Source organism: Mirounga angustirostris, unplaced genomic scaffold (assembly GCF_029215605.1).
Source record: "Mirounga angustirostris isolate CCGP_5_RB_7025 unplaced genomic scaffold, mMirAng1.0.hap1 SCAF_2, whole genome shotgun sequence".
Classification (NCBI taxonomy): domain Eukaryota; kingdom Metazoa; phylum Chordata; class Mammalia; order Carnivora; family Phocidae; genus Mirounga; species Mirounga angustirostris.
Genome location: NW_026991710.1, coordinates 42,029,922 through 42,045,978, shown reverse-complemented (window position 1 = coordinate 42,045,978; position 16,057 = coordinate 42,029,922). Strand labels below are relative to the sequence as shown.

The following is a 16,057-nucleotide window of genomic DNA, read 5'->3' as shown; positions in this document are numbered from 1 at the left end:
AAATGCTTCTAAAAGAGAAGGTGGTGGTATTTAAAAGTATTTTTAAATATTATATTTTATTTACCTTTCAAAAATCTGTCTTAAGTTGGCCGTGAAATAAAGAAACAAGCTGTTTTGGGGTGGGTCTGATTATTATTATTATTATTTTTTAATTTAATTTATTTATTTGAGACAGAGAGAATGAGAAAGAGAGAGCACATGAGAGGGGGGAGAGTCAGAGGCAGAAGCAGGCTCCCTGCCGAGCAGGGAGCCCGATGCAGGACTCGATCCAGGGACTCCAGGATCATGACCTGAGCCAAAGGCAGTCGCTTAACCAACTGAGCCACCCAGGCACCCTGGGGTGGGTCTGATTATTAAAACGATGTTGCCCAGCTGTTGCTGAATTTAAGACAAAAGACTAAGCAATATGAGGTAGGTTTATAGTTTAGCATAAAGGGTTTAGATTAGGTATGAATAGGATCTAATAGCAGTTTGATTTATTTGAAGCTGTAGTGTTTTTCTCAGGCATATTATAAAATTTTCTTTAGGTGCCTTCAAAAATGAAAAACAGATTTTCATGTGTTTGTGTTGGGTGAGGTAGTATCCTACTGTAGATGTAAAGATGATTAATTTACTACCATCTCTAATGTTCACCTCTACCCCAAATGTCATACATCCGCTTTATGTCAGTCTGGAAATATTTATGGAATCTGAAGTCTTCATAAAAGTAACAATTCTAGTTTTAAAATATCCTGTTGTGTGCAGTTTGCAGAATTTCAGTATAATTAATGAGACAAGAAGCTGGCATAGAAGTCATTGCTTAAAAACCTTCCTTAATTTTAGCCATTCTGACAGGTGTAAAGTGGTATCTCATCATAGTTTTGATTTGTATTTCCCTGATGATGAGTGATGTTAAGCCTCTTTTCATGTGTCTGTTGGCCTTCCACATGTCTTCTTTGGAGAAACATCTATTCATGTTTCTGCGTATTTTTTAACTGGATTATTTGTTTTAAAAAATTTTGCTTTCTATAGCTGTAAGTCTTGAGGTAATCTATAGAAAAGTTTCTTATTTTATTCCTGAAAATCAAAATTCTTTACATCAGCATGTCATATATAGGAGGATTGCTTGAGTTGGAGTTTTCAGTATTTCAGTGTGTATCATGAGTTCTATATTATGTATTGTTGAACTATTCATATTAAAAAATGAAGCTACTGGCAATGTTTATCCATACATGTATACAAGTAGATGGAAAAGACTAATGTACTTCCAAAACAGGCTTTCTTCTATATCTTATGAGAAAATTCTGACCTTTGATTTTTCTCTTATTACTACCACTGCTGTTGCCACTGCTATGTTTATTGAACGCTTAGTACGTGTCAGGCATTGTTCTAGGTGCTCTAGATATATTAACACCTTCAATTCTCATAATAATCCGCTGACTAGGTACTATTACCATCCCCAAGTTAACAGAGGAGGAAACATGTATAGAGAGTTTAGGTAACTCTCCTGGGCTAACGAGTAGAACCAGACCCTTTATTGTTTGGTTCCAGAACGTGTGCTTCTACAATACTGCCTACCACTAGTCTATTACACTTGTTGTGATAGCACTCTGTGTATTGCTTATTCCGTCATTAGGAAAATAGAACATTTGCACAGTTGGAAAGGATAAAGAATTGCACAGAATACACTGTTTTAAGATTATAGTGTGGATTTTAATTAACTTCTCTTGACTTACAAAATTTGACATCAGGAATTGATTTCATATGAAACTTCAATAGTGTGAAATGTCTATTGGATCAATTTTTATGAGCATATTAAAGAAAGGCAGTGATTAATTCCCACATTCAACTCAGATGCTGACATAAGAGTAAGTGTGCAAACTACAACGCAGCAGTAACAGAGTGACTTGGAGAAGTGGGTGCATGACACAGCAGAGCGGCCAGTAAGTACAATTTGATCCCCTTTAGTGCCAGTCATTCAGAGAGCCAGAATTTGTTCATGCATGTTAAGTAAACTTAAAATGACCATGTATGATGTGGGGGTCAGTTTGGTGTGTTTAGGAAACTGTTTTGTTCAGGAAGAAACATTAGAAACTGTCACACATGTCTAGACAATCAGAATTGTTTATATCAGCAAAACAATTTTCAAGGAAACATGACCTGACTCTGCATCAGTGTTAGAGATCATGAAAACCTTGTGTATTTCTTATAAAATGTTTCAGTAGAAAACAGCCAGAGTGTATAAGCCCCATGTGACTTTAATACATATGAACAAATCAGGATTGTATGAAAAAAATACTCAGTGTCATTAAGTGAAGTAGCTGAATATATTACAAACCCTTGATCACATTGACAATATCATAGAAGTAGTCAACAACCATAACAATAATTGTGAATCAGGAAAGTGCTTTATGTGCATTATCATATTTAACCCTCTCACGGATGAGAAAATGGAGGGAAACAGTTACATGCACACGGTTGTACAACTAGCAAGTGTTATTCATTCACTTATTCAGTATTTATTGAGTATAACTACCATGGAGCCTGGCACTGTTCTAGGGAGTGGGGACTTAGCAATGAGTAAAACAAGGACCTACTTTCCGAGAAGGACCTTACCTTCTGGGAGGGAGATAGACAACAAACAGATAAACATGGAAGCATATGCTCAGTCAGTTGATAATAAAGATTATGTAGAACAGTAAGGCCCAGGAAGGGGGAGGAGTGCCAGGGTAAGGTGCCCGGATGGGCTGTCGTTACTTCTTTATATGGGATAGTAAGGGGGAACCTCTCTGAGAAGGCAAAGTTTTAGCAGACACTGGAAGAGAGAGAGGGATATTTGTAGAGGAAGAACATTCCTGGCAAAGGAGAAGAGGTCCCTGTGCTTGGAGTGCCTGAGGAAGATCAGAGAGGCTGTGTAGTTGCTAGGGGTGAAGGGAAGAATGGTCAGAGTTTGAACCCAGATTTTATCTGACCCCAAAGCCCACATTTTAACCACTACACTAATCCGGTGGGCCAATCACAGTATTACATAACCTACTGTGATTTTGGAGACACTCTGTATTAGCAAAATGCATACTCTCATAGAAAAGTGGAGGGCAGAGAAGTTCTACTCTAGAAGTTGTGTGTTGAGTTGAGAATATGTGAGAAATTCGTGTGCCTTGGGGAGAGGTGCTTTGGAGAACAAAAGGTAGGGAACAATTGTGGACCATATTGGGGAACCTGGGAGTATACCTCCCCTTCTCAGAATACTTTAGTGGTTCTCTATTGCCTTCAGAGTTTGGGGGACAGTATGTAGCTTTCCCAAAGCCCCATAGGATATAGACCTAGTTTTGAATGATGATAAAGACCATTTTCATTACTGCTAAGCTATGCTGCTCTTTTCAGAATGTGAAATCGTTGCATACTCCTTGGCTTCCTGTCACCTACGGAAGGATAAGCCTTGGCAGGGAGTGCAGGGCCATATGTAGTAGCTCCTTCCTCCACTTTTACCCTTCCTTCTGCTGCCCCTCCCTTGCATCCAGGCATGGAGCAAAACAGTACTCTTCAGTGCCATGTATGTGGGACTTTGTACTGAAATGAAATATCTGAAATATCCTTCTCTCTCTTGTTTTCTTGTTTAGAAAGATTTTTATATCCTTGAAGACTTGATCGCTTTCCTTCCCAGACTGAGTTACAACTTCTTGCCGTGGCTGCTTTCAGAGCTTACATATCTCTGTACTTGCTCATCATTTCCAGTGGAAATCATTCTTTGAGTCCCTGTCCTTCTAGCCAGGATTAGAGCCCTTGCTCTGTGCTACCAGAAAAAGCTATGCAAGCATGGACCTGCTTCTTATCACATTTTTGGGGGGGAGAATTTTCCAGCCTCTTCTTTCAGACTCTAAGTCATTGAGAGCGTGTGCCTCATTTTGATCTATGTTGCAACCACTTAGATGAGCACTTGGCGTATAGTTTACTGGCTCATTCAGATTAAACTTAGAATATTGGATGCTGAGTTATAATGATGACAGTTTTGATTAGAGCAAAACAAGTAGAATATGTTGGTCAGTGATGTCAGTTCACTCAGAAAAAAATAGGTGGTAATAAAAACAGCACTACTAAATGAAAGATTATTGTGTGCCAGATATTAAACTCAGTGCTGCAACACATCATTCCATTATTCTAAATGAAATTCAAACTTGAAAGATACACCTTATTAGGTATAACTTTCAAGTTAAATTAATGTCATATTAGATATAACTTTTAAAACTAAACTCTAAAAAATGCATTCATTTTCAAACTGTTGCTCACTGGATGGTAGGAGGTGTTAGTGGGACTTTAAGTGGAGGGAAAATGTCCTTAGAAAGGGACAGACATCAGCTTTGTTTTTTTATACTCCGTTTTTAAAGCATTACTACAAATGTGTATACTTGGCTACATGCAGAGATCTTCCGGAAAGAACACTGTACTCATTTATAATTTGGACATAGCATGGTGGATGAGATAGAGGGCTGTTGGAAAAGTGAGCCCAGATGAGACCCTGCATAATGCAGTGCTTCGTGCTGGATCAACGGTTAATTGTAAAGGCTTCAGAAGTGCCATCCTTACAACCTAAGGCCCAAAGTGGGCTACTTAAGGCCACAGTCACTTAGCCTAATTCCTGACTTTCATTCAGTACAAAACCCATTCATTAGGAAGTCTATTGAGTAGTTTTTACACAGGAATTCTCATTGCTGATTGCTTTGTGTTTCCCTGACAAGTATACTATCTCAAACATATAAGCTTATAATCACTGATAAATCATTTTTAGACATGTTTTTAATTTGGGCTTATAAACCATTTATATGTTACTCTAGCAATGTTGAATTATACTCTGAAATATTTTTGAATGCAAATCTCAAAACAATTTATCATACACTTTTCTCACACTTCTCATAACACAATGTAGCTTTTCTTCCCACCCTTGCCCCCCAAAAAAGGGGGTGTTGATTTTATTATTTCCTTAATTTCTCAATATTTTGTGCTGAGTAAAGTGGATTAGATATTCTTTATTTAATCTTAGTACTTAAAGCCTATCAGAAGAAAAGACTATATTAGTGCTCAGAAAGGATATTTAAGAAATTATTTTGCTTTTGACTCTTCTCGTTATCCAGTAGACATTTATTCTAAAGCTCTTTTGTGGTTTTATTGCAGTGACCCAGCTGCCAGAGCTCTGTGGGAAGCCTTACTGAGCACCAAGCACAAAGAGGCAGTGATGGAAGTCCGGAGACATCTAGTGGAAGCAGCAAGCAGAGAAAACCTGCCAATCAAGATGAGTATGGGTAAGCATGTCCACCTCTAGGACAGACAGTAACCATGGGCTCCGAGGAAGTTGATTTGAGCTTCTCTGAACTGTGGGCCAATCTAGCCAGCATGGCATCTCAGTGAAAGTATCGAAGACATTTGTAAATTGTTGAAAGAGTAGGCAAGGAGTAGGGACACACTGCCCTCAGGGGTCAACAGTGACCCCCTTTTTTAGACTCAACTTTGGGAACGAACACCTCCTCTCCTACCCTCCCTCCCTCCCTCCCTCCCTCAACTTCCTTCCTTCCTTCCTCTCTCTCTCTTTCCACAGTTCTAGATACACATTAATAACAAGTGTGTCTACTGTATAGAGTTCCTTATCCACGAGAATGGTAAAACAAGAACAGATTCATATTGTGAATCAAGAAAAGTAGGATTGCACAAAGGTTTTGGTGATAAGGTTAATTATATTGCAGTTCAATGATGTAACCTAACGATGCTATCACAGAGCATAAATCAATTTTTATTGCTCAATATAGGACTCCTGAAAGATCAACACACTTTACTTTTCTAAAGGACTGTATCTTTTTAAAAATATCAAAGCGAGAAATAAATTGTTAAAAAAGACAGGTAACCCCATGAATTCAAATTTAAATGTTTGAGTTTTCTGTTGAACAAAGGGGAGAAAAAAGCCTCAGATGAAATGATTTACATTCTCCCCAAACTCCAGACATGGGGAGAGAAAAAAGAAGGAAAGATACAGACAGTTGTTAGCAAACTTTGGTTGTAAGAAGAACTGAAAACATTGGCCGAAATCACACTTTATCCATGTGCCAACTGTAATTTGGTAAAAGCTTAACAGTGCGGCTCTCCGTTTCTGCTTCCTATCACTAGTCAGAATTTCTGGTGTGTCTCATTTTCATATACCAACAGATATATCACCATGAACAGTAAGAAAAGATCTGGAGCTTAAACATAATAAAACACTGGTATTTGAAAATTCCTTATCACATAGCTTATCATAAAAAAAATCATGCTCTGGCCTCTTAAATGGCTGGAATGCTTTTTCTAACACCATTTAAAACTATGAAATATGCTTTAAACTATGTACAATTCTCCCAACCCCTACTGTAAATTCTACTGAAGTATACATTTTTCTGTGATAGAGGTTTCTAATACTTTTGAGACATTAAACAGAAATTTTAACTCAAGATTGAGGATTCTCTTGTATTTAAATTGACTAAGAGTGAACCCGTGATTCTAACCTCAGATCTTAAATATAAAATTTCTCAGTACAAGGTAAAATCATATTAAAACCTTATGAACATCAATAGAAAGAAACACCATTCTGTGAAAGGAAAAAAGTTTAATTGCTAAAACAAAGAAAAAGTTCATTTTATCATTTCACATATAAACACATGCCGTATTTCCAAGAGCTTGTTATTAAATTGTCAGTTAGCTAAATAAATGTGTTCCAAAAAAGTGATTTTTAAAACATTGTAAGCTGAATTGATTTTTTCTCATTGGCTTTCAAGATGAAAAATGTATCCTGAAAGTACAAAAGAAGTAGACTCTGAGAAACCCATTTGTTTGGATCCAAAATGTCCATTTACAGAAGAAATGAGTAGAAGATACCTGTCTCAGTTTCAACATTTTACACAGAATCTGTCTCTCTGGAGTCCTTCTGTGGTTGGAGGATTTTCACCAGTTTGTCCTCTTGCTCTCTGCAGAATGGACATACTTCCCAGTGTTTAATGGGTGGCAGGAAGATCACATTGGAGCTGAAGGAAAACAGATTTCTATGACATCTTTCTTTTGCAGCCAGATTTCTTGGCAAAGTATTCTATGCTTGATTTATTCTGTTTCTTCATTATTTTCTTGCTTATTAATCTAGTGCAGTCTGTCTTCTGACACTTTTTTACTAAATGCTAAGTGAAATAAGTCAAGCAGAGAAAGTCAATTATCATATGGTTTCACTTATTTGTGGTACATAAGGAATAGCATGGAGGACATTAGGAGAAGGGGGGGAAATTGAAGGGAGAGATGAACCATGAGAGACTATGGACTCTGAGAAACAAACTGAGGGTTTTAGAGGGGAAGGGGTGGGGGGATGGGTTAGCCCAGTGATGGGTATTAAGGAGGGCACGTACTGCATGGAGCACTGGGTGTTATAGGAAAACAATGAATCATGGATCACTACATCAAAAACTAATGATGTATTGTATGGTGACTAACATAACATAATAAAATAAAATTAAAAAAAAAAAGTCTCCCAGACCACTAAATAGAAGTTTGTTTTTCTCAGTCCTCATCCTCCTTGACTTCTTTGTAGCATTCACTTCTAGACTCACTGCTGCCTTGTGCATGTGATTATGATGGGGTGCAAAACCAGCTATGTCTGGTTCTGTCACTGAACAGCCAAACTTCAATTTCTCTATCCAGAAAAATAGGGAAAATACCTATTTCCTGGAATATTGAAGAAGAAAGAAAACTCTGAGCACAGTGAAGGTCCTGACGGAAGCAGGCTGGGATTGGTGTGCAGTGGGCCTAGAAGCAGAAGTCTGGGAGAAGGAATCTACACGGGAAACCAGATTATAAGAAGGTTGTTTGACAAGAGGGCAATCAAAGCAAACAAACTGCGTTTGATGATTTTCCCCTTTCTTTCTGGGAAATATGCTTACTCATTCTTCCCAATTCACTTGTCCTTTTCTAGTCTTTATGCTGAGTATCTCCCTTTTGATAACACATTCTCTTTTTATGCAGAATTCTAAATAGTTTTCCCATTTTCAGCTTAGTGATGATTACATTCTGTCACCTTGTCCCTGAGTCTGTTCACCCCCCAAATCATGTTGCTTGTATTGGGATTTCCAAGCTTCTGTGGTCACTTCTGTAGAAAAATCTTTTGAGCTACATTTTCAGATGATAATCTGATCCATTACATTGAGATACATCTTAACCCTCCAAGTTCTGGGCACTGTAGTGTCGCTTCATATACTATTAAATGGGATGAGTTCTTTCAACCGTTTGTGAAAAAAGGCCTTTTGCTCCCTTTACCATTGCAGTTGCCTCTAGTTTGGAGCCATAGACATAGCCCTAGTTTGTTCATGTCCCTCCGAAAATGTGATGTCCAGAGCTGAAGAACAGTGTCTTGGTCTTACCTCTTTTTGGATACTATACTTCTCCTAATGAAGCTCCAGATGAAATTAGTGAGTTTTGCTTCCCACCAATGCCACACTTAGTATCATTTCCTCCTTTACCACTTCATACTACTGGCTTTAAAAAACAGCAATAAGGGCGCCTGGGTGGCTCAGTTGGTTAAGCGACTGCCTTCGGCTCAGGTCATGATCCTGGAGTCCCTGGATCGCGTCCCGCATCGGGTTCCCTGCTCGGCAGGGAGTCTGCTTCTCCCTCTGACCCTCCTCCCTCTCATGCTCTCTGTCTCTCATTCTCTCTGTCTCAAGTAAATAAATAAAATCTTTAAAAACAAAAACAAAAACAAAAAAAACAGCAATAAATCAAAGCACTCTACAGTCTTACTCAATCTATACTTTTTTCAACATCGTTGAGGATACTGTGTTTCCTTTATTGGTACTTGAGTTCATCCAGTTCTGACTGGATAACAACTACACTTTGATCACATTAATATCTTTTGCCTTCATTTTGGAGAATTTTATCTGGGACTAAGGGGAGCATGTGTGCATACACATCCGTGTGTGTGTGTGTGTGTGTGTGTGAAATGAGTGGGGAAATTGTCAAACTGCAAAAAATCCAGTAAGACCCACATACCATGTGATATGTAGTAATTTATAAAAGATGAGAAAATCTGGCTGCCTCACAGGACACATACACGGATTATTAACTGTCACACTTCCTTGTCTTCATATAGATGCTGTCACCACAATTTGAGGAATGGGGAAGGGAATTGATTTTTTAACAGAGGGTTTTTTTGTTTTTTTTTTTTTAAGTTTTATTTACTTATTTGTCAGAGAGAGAGAGCACAAGCAGGGAGAGCAGTGGGCAGAAGGAGAAGCAGCCCGCTGAGCGGGGAGCCCGATGTGGGACTCGATCCCAGGACGCTGGGATCATGACCTGAGCCGAAGGCAGCCGCTTAACCAACTGAGCCACCCACGCGCCGCTTAGCAGAGTTTTACACGGTTTGTTTCATGCAATGCTTTCAATAATCTTTTGAATTTGGTACTTTTTTTTTTACTCCCATTTCACAGACAGGAAAGACTGAGACCCAAAAAGGTGCCGTTTCTTTGCCAGGATTCCCCTGCCAGTTGTGAAGTTATTGTCTCTCAGCTCTCACCTCACCCTTCCCGTCTGTAACGCTCCGGCTGGCTCCCTGCTAGAGGGAGAGGGCAAGGCTGGCAGGGAAGGAGCCACGTGCCCCTTCCTCTCTGCTTCCTGCCGCCTTCCCTTCTGCTCGTCAGGGTCAGGCGGGCACCCCGGCACCACAGCAGCTCCGGGCCGCGTGGCCATAGCGGCTGAATCCACTGTGCAGTCCGCCGCCCGGTGCAGGAGCGGCTTCGTAGGCCTGCCCCTGCAGAGGTGCCCGCGCAGCCGAGGAGGGCTCAGTTCTCGGACGTCTGAGTTTCAGTCACACGTCCCTGTGTTTCTCAGTTTTAATAATTCCGACCTCTTCCCTTTGTTTCCTCTGTCCAGTGGTGGGATCTGCTTCCAGCAGTTGCCACGACTACGATACCTTGGAGTTCTCTTTGTACCCTGTCAGGGATGCAGTTAACAGTTTTGCGCGTTACATTTTCTCTGTTCAGATAACTGCTGTGTCTTGTGCCTTTCTGGGCCCAGACTGATACAGTCTTACAGCAAGTAAGCCAGGATACAAACCTGGGTCTGCTGACTTCTGTATCAGGCCTCTGTCTAGATAGAGGAATCAAACTACTGAGACACAGAGATGATTGTGCCATTCCTGCGCTTAAAACCCTTGGGTGGGCCCCCACTGCCTCAAGAGAGTGGCCGACCTCCTCAGCATGCTGATTATAAAATTCCTCTGCCGTCTGGCTGGATGTTTTCCCCATCCTTTCCCACTGGCTTCCCTCCCTTCTCCCCATACCCCAGCAGGAACTCCTGCAGAGCCAGATCTTTCTTGTCTTTGCCTGCAATCTTCCCATTTGATTGTCCCTGCAGATCCACGTCCCCCTTCTCTACTGTGCTTCTGGAGACTAACCATTTTGGACTACCTCAACAGGCTTCCCTGTCCTTGACCTCTCAGGTAGATTCGGCCAATGGGAGGCACCGGCAGGGGTTTTAGAGGGTGAGAGGAGAATGTCGTTAGGGTATCATTTATCTGTCTTCTTCCTTGCCAGGATGCTATTGGTTGCATGCTTCTACTCGTCCCTTGTTGGTTTCCTTAACCTGCATTCTTGTAAAAAGTCCCATCATTAAGCTTGCCTTATTTTCCTTGTTTGAGTGTGCCATCTCTTTCCTGCCCAGACCTTGACTAATATAACCATTCACTTTCGAGTGCACACGTGTGCATGCATACACACACACACACACACACACATCTTTCTTTTCAAAGCCCATCTTACTTTTCAGGATCTAATGTAGAAGTCACTTTCTCTGTGAAACCATATCTAATCTCCTTCTGCTTTTCTTCCTATGCCCTTCCTCAGCAGGCTGAATTGATTGCTCTGGCTTCTGAGGACTCACAGCTCTTTTTCTTGTTACCACAGTGCAATTGTAGCTAAATGTGTGTGGATCTGAAACCTGCTAGGTAGTGTCCATATCATATTCTTCCCTGGCTGTTTAGCTTGGTACATAGAGGATGGCTTAGTACTTGGGAATGGATTGCTTTTAATGAGTGTGGATGAGTAATAGAGGGACAATGCCTATTTCCACTTTCATTTACATGCGTTAATATTTCTATTTACAAATTCCCTTTCTGATAATTCTTGTTCCTTTTGATGTGTGTAGCATCCAATCATGTCTTCTCCCTTGGGTTCTTTTTTCTTTTCTTTTCTTTTTTTTTTAAGATTTTATTGATTTATTTATTTGAGAGAGAGAGAGCGTGCATGTGCACGAGTTGGGAGAGGGGCAGAGGAAGAGGGACAAGCAAACTCCCTGATGCAGGGCTTGATCTCAGGACCCTGAAATCATGAACCTAGTCGAAGTCAGACACTTAACTGACTGAGCCACCCAAGTGTCCTCCTTGGGTTCTTTTCCCTTGGTCATCATGTCACTCTGCTCTTCTGATTATCTTTTTTTTTTTTTTTAATTAGTTTCAGGGATAGAATTTAGTGATTCATCAGTTGCATATAACACCCAGTGCTCATTATATCAAATACCCTCCTTAATGCCCATCACCCAATTATCCCTTCCCGCTACCCACTTCCCCTCCAGCAACCCTCAGTTTGTTTCCTAGAGTTCAGCATCTCTTATGGTTTGCCTCCCTTTTAATTTTTATCTTATTTTATTTGTCCTTCCTTCCCCTATGTTCATCTGTTTTGTTTCTTAAATTCCACATATGAGTGAAATCATATGGTATTTGTCTTTCTCTGACTGACTTATTTCAGTTAGCATTATACCCTCTAGTTCCATCCATGTTGTTACAAACAGCAAGATTTCAGTTTTTTGATGGCTGAGTAAAATTCCATTGTGTGTGTGTGTGTATAAATATAAATATATATATGTATATATATATCACATCTTCTTTATCCATTCATCTGTTGATGGACATCTGGACTCTTTCCATATTTTGGTTATTGTGGACATTGCTGCTATAAACATTGGGGTGCAGGTGCTCCTTTGAATCACTATGTTTGTATCCTTTGGATAAATACCTAGTAGTGCAATTGCTGGGTCATAGGGTAGCTCTATTTTTAACTTTTTGAGGAACGTCCATACTGTTTTCCAGAGTGGTTGCACCAGCTTGCATTCCCACCAACAGTGTAAGTAGGGTTCCCCTTTCTCCACATCCTCACCAACATCTGTCATTTCCTGACTTGTTAATTTTAGCCATTCTGACTGGTGTGAGGTGGTATCTCATTGTGCTTTGTTTGTTTGTTTGTTTGTTTTAGTTTCAGAGGTAGAGTTTAGTGATGCATCAGTTGCAAATAACACCCAGTGCTCTTTACATCAAGTGCCCTCCTTAATGCCCATCATCCAGATACCCCATCCCCCTACCTACCTCCCCTCCAGCAACCCTCAGTTTCCTATAGTTAAGAGTCTCTTATGGTTTGTCTCCCTCTCTGATTTTGTCTTATTTTATTTTTCCTTTCCTTCCCCTATGTTCATCTGTTTTGTTTCTTAAATTCCACATATGAGTGAAATATGATCATTGTTTTTCTCTGACTGACTTATTTCACTTAGCATAATACTCTCTAGTTCCACCCATATCATTGTAAATGGTAAGATTTCATATTTTTAGATGGTTAAGTGATATTCTATTGTGTGTATGTGTGTGTATATATATATCACATCTTCTTTATCCATTCATCTGTCAATGGACATCTGGGCTCTTTCCATAGTTTGGCTCTTGTGAACATTGCTACTATAAATATTGGGGTGCAGGTGCCCCTTTGGATCACTATGTTTGTATCCTTTGGGTAAATACCAGCAATTGCACTACTAGGTATTTATCATTGTGGTTTTGATTTGTATTTCCCTAATGTCGAGTGACACTGAGTACTTTTTCATGTGTCTTTTGGCCATTTGGATGTCTTCTTTGGAGAAATGTCTGTTCATGTCTTCTGCCCGTTTCTTGATTGGATTCTTTGTTCTTTGGGTGTTGAGTTTGACAAGTTCTTTATAGATTTTGGATACTAGCCCTTTATCTGATAAGACATTTGCAAATATCTTCTCTCATTCCATAGTTGCCTTTTAGTTTTGTTGGCTGTTTTCTTTGCTGTGTAAAAGGTTTTTATCTTGATGAAGTCCCAATAGTTCATTTTTGCTTTTGTTTCTCTTGCCTTTGGAGACATGTCTAGCAAGAAGTTGCTGCGGTTGATGTCAAAGAGGTTGTTGCCTGTGTTCTCCTCAAGGATTTTGATGGATTACTGTCTCACATTTAGGTCTTTCATCCATTTTGAGTCTATTTTTGTGTATGGTGTAAGGAAATGGTCTAGTTTCATTCTTCTGCATGTGGCTGTCCAATTTTCCCAACACCATTTGTTGAAGAGACTGTCTTTTTTCCATTGGATATTCTTTCCTGCTTTGTCAAAGATTAGTTGACCATAGAGTTGAGAGTCCATTTCTGGGTTCTCTATTTTGTTCCATTGATCTATGTGTCTGTTTTTGTGCCACTACCATACTGTCTTGATGATTACAGCTTTGTAATAGAGCTTGAAGTCTGGAATTGTGATGGCCACCAGCTTTGGTTTTCTTTTTCAACATTCCTTTGGCTATTCAGGGTCTTTTCTGTTTCCATACAAATTTTAGGATTGTTTGTTCCAGCTCTGTGAAGTATGTTGATGGTATTTTGATAGAGATTTCATTGAATGTGTGTATATTGCTTTGGGTAGCATAGACATTTTAACAATATTTGTTCTTCCAATCCATGAGCATGGAACATTTTTCCATTTCTTTGTGTCTTCCTTAATTTCTTTTATGAGTGTTCTGTAGTTTTCAGAGTAGAGATCCTTTACCTTTTTGGCTAGGTTTATTCCTAGGTTTCTTATGGTTTGGGGTTTAGTTGTAAATGGGATTGATGCCTTGATTTTTCTTTCTTCTGCCTCATTGTTAGTGTACAGAAACAGCTGACTTCTGTGCATTGATTTTTAAATCCTGCCACTTTGCTGAATTCCTATATGAATTCTAGCAATTTTGGGGTGGAGTCTTTTGGGTTTTCTACATAGAGTATCATGTCATCTGAAAAGAGTGGAAGTCTGACTTCTTCTTTGCTGATTTGGATGCATTTTATTTCTTTTTGCCGGCTGATTGCCGAGGCTAGGACTTCCAGTACTATGCTGAACAACAGTGGTGAAAGTGGACATCCCTGCCATGTTCCTGACCTTAGGGGAAAACCTCTCAGTTTTCCCCATTGAGAATGATATTTGCTGTGTTTTTCATATATGGCTTTTATGATATTGAGGTATGATCCTTCTATCCCTACACTGCAGAGAGTTTTTATTAACAAAGGATGCTGTATTTTGTCAAATGCTTTTTCTGCATCTACTGAGAAGATCATATGGTTCTTGTCCTTTCTTTTAATAATGTGGTTTATCACATTGATTGATTTGTGGATGCTGATGAACTGCCCTTGCAGCCCAGGAATAAATCCCACTTGGTTGTGGTGAATAATCCTTTTAATGTACTATTGGATCCTATTACCTAGTATCTTGACAAGAATTTTTGCATCCATGTTCGTCATGGATATTGGTCTGTAATTCTCCTTTTTGATGGGGTCTTTGTCTGGTTTTGGGATCAAGGTAATGCTGGCCTCATAGAATGACTTTGGGAATTTTCCTTCCATTTCTATTTTTTGAAACAGTTTCAGGAGAATAGGTGTTAATTCTTCTTTATATGTTTGGTAGAATTCTGCTGGGAGGCCATCCCTGATTATCTTCTTTTTTCTGATAATTGTTTAATGCCTTCTGTTACTTACTTCTAGTTTCCTAGAAGACTAGATATTTTTGTATCCCCTGTTGTGCCTTGTACATAGATACTCAGTTATATGATTGCCACTGATCTTAAAGCCTACTTCTATCCCTCCCTTCCCCACAAAAAACTGAAATACCCATTCAGTCTCATGGCTTTATCTTATCTGACACTTTCTCCAGTGTATCTCTCATCCCTTCCCATCCTCTCTAATAGACAGCATCTTATGTTCCTGTTGGTACTGTTTTTGTTCATATTGCTATTGCAGCAGTTACTACCAGACCCTGAGAATTTTTGCCTGTGCTTCTTAGTATTCTCCACACCTAACACAAGACTTTGAACTTACTCTATACCCAATAAATGTTCTTGAAATTAATAAGTACATTTTTGAATTAATACTATCAGTTGGTATTCATTATATACTTGTTTGATGGATTTCTTTTTGAGAACACTAGTTCTCAAACTTTTTGGTCTTAGAACCCCTTTACATTCTTAAAAATTATTGAGGACCTCACAGACTTTTGTTTATGTGGATTATATCTATTGACTCTTTGATAGGTAGACAATATTCCATTAGAAATTCAAGCAGGGAGAATTTTTAAAAATATTTATTAATATAAAAATACGGTAAACCTATTACATGTGAACATGAGTAATGTTTTTATGAAAAATAACTGTTTTATAAAACAAAATAATGTAGAGTAGCACTGTTTTACATTTTTGTGCCACCTCTAATGTCTGGTTTAATAGAAGACAGCTGTGTTCTCTTATTTTCTTCTTCATTTAATCTGTTATGTTACAGTATTTGGGATGAAGTGTATAAAAATAAATGGCCCTAGAAAGATATATATTTGGAAAAAGGAGGACTATTTTAATACCTTTTCAGAAAATTGAAGGCATTCTTCTTTGATACTACACCAGCTTTACAAGAGATAATTTCTTACATTTAATCACATTGTGAAATATGAAACCGTATCATTGGATTTTCCATACCGTATTTCATTAAAAGCCATTGATCTCTCTTGTGCTTTATGTGGATCTTTTATACACACGTTGTTTATACCATGTGCATTAGTCACTTGGAAAATGTTTGTTCTCTAAATTATGCAGATCTTCCGGTTGTTGACAGATATTATATAAAAAAACCATATTTGTTGATATCCCAATTAAATCATTAGAAAATGTTTAATTATTTGGAATATAAAGATATAGGGGCAGATATAAGCTTTCCAAAATTATAATTTTCACATGAAAACTTGAC

At 38.9% G+C, this 16,057-nt stretch overlaps 1 protein-coding gene across 2 annotated transcripts in view; it reads left to right on the top strand.

The window, feature by feature from the left end:
* SCFD2 (sec1 family domain containing 2) overlaps window positions 1–16,057 on the top strand; it is a 434,776-nt gene that overhangs the window by 76,418 nt on the left and 342,301 nt on the right. For both annotated transcript variants that reach the window (XR_010409402.1, XM_045881163.3), the window contains exon 3: window positions 5,149–5,276. Coding sequence is in view for 1 of the 2 variants with exons in the window: in XM_045881163.3 (XP_045737119.1) it covers window positions 5,149–5,276 (128 nt within the window). In the remaining variant the exon portion in view is untranslated. The remainder of the gene's footprint in view (window positions 1–5,148; window positions 5,277–16,057) is intronic.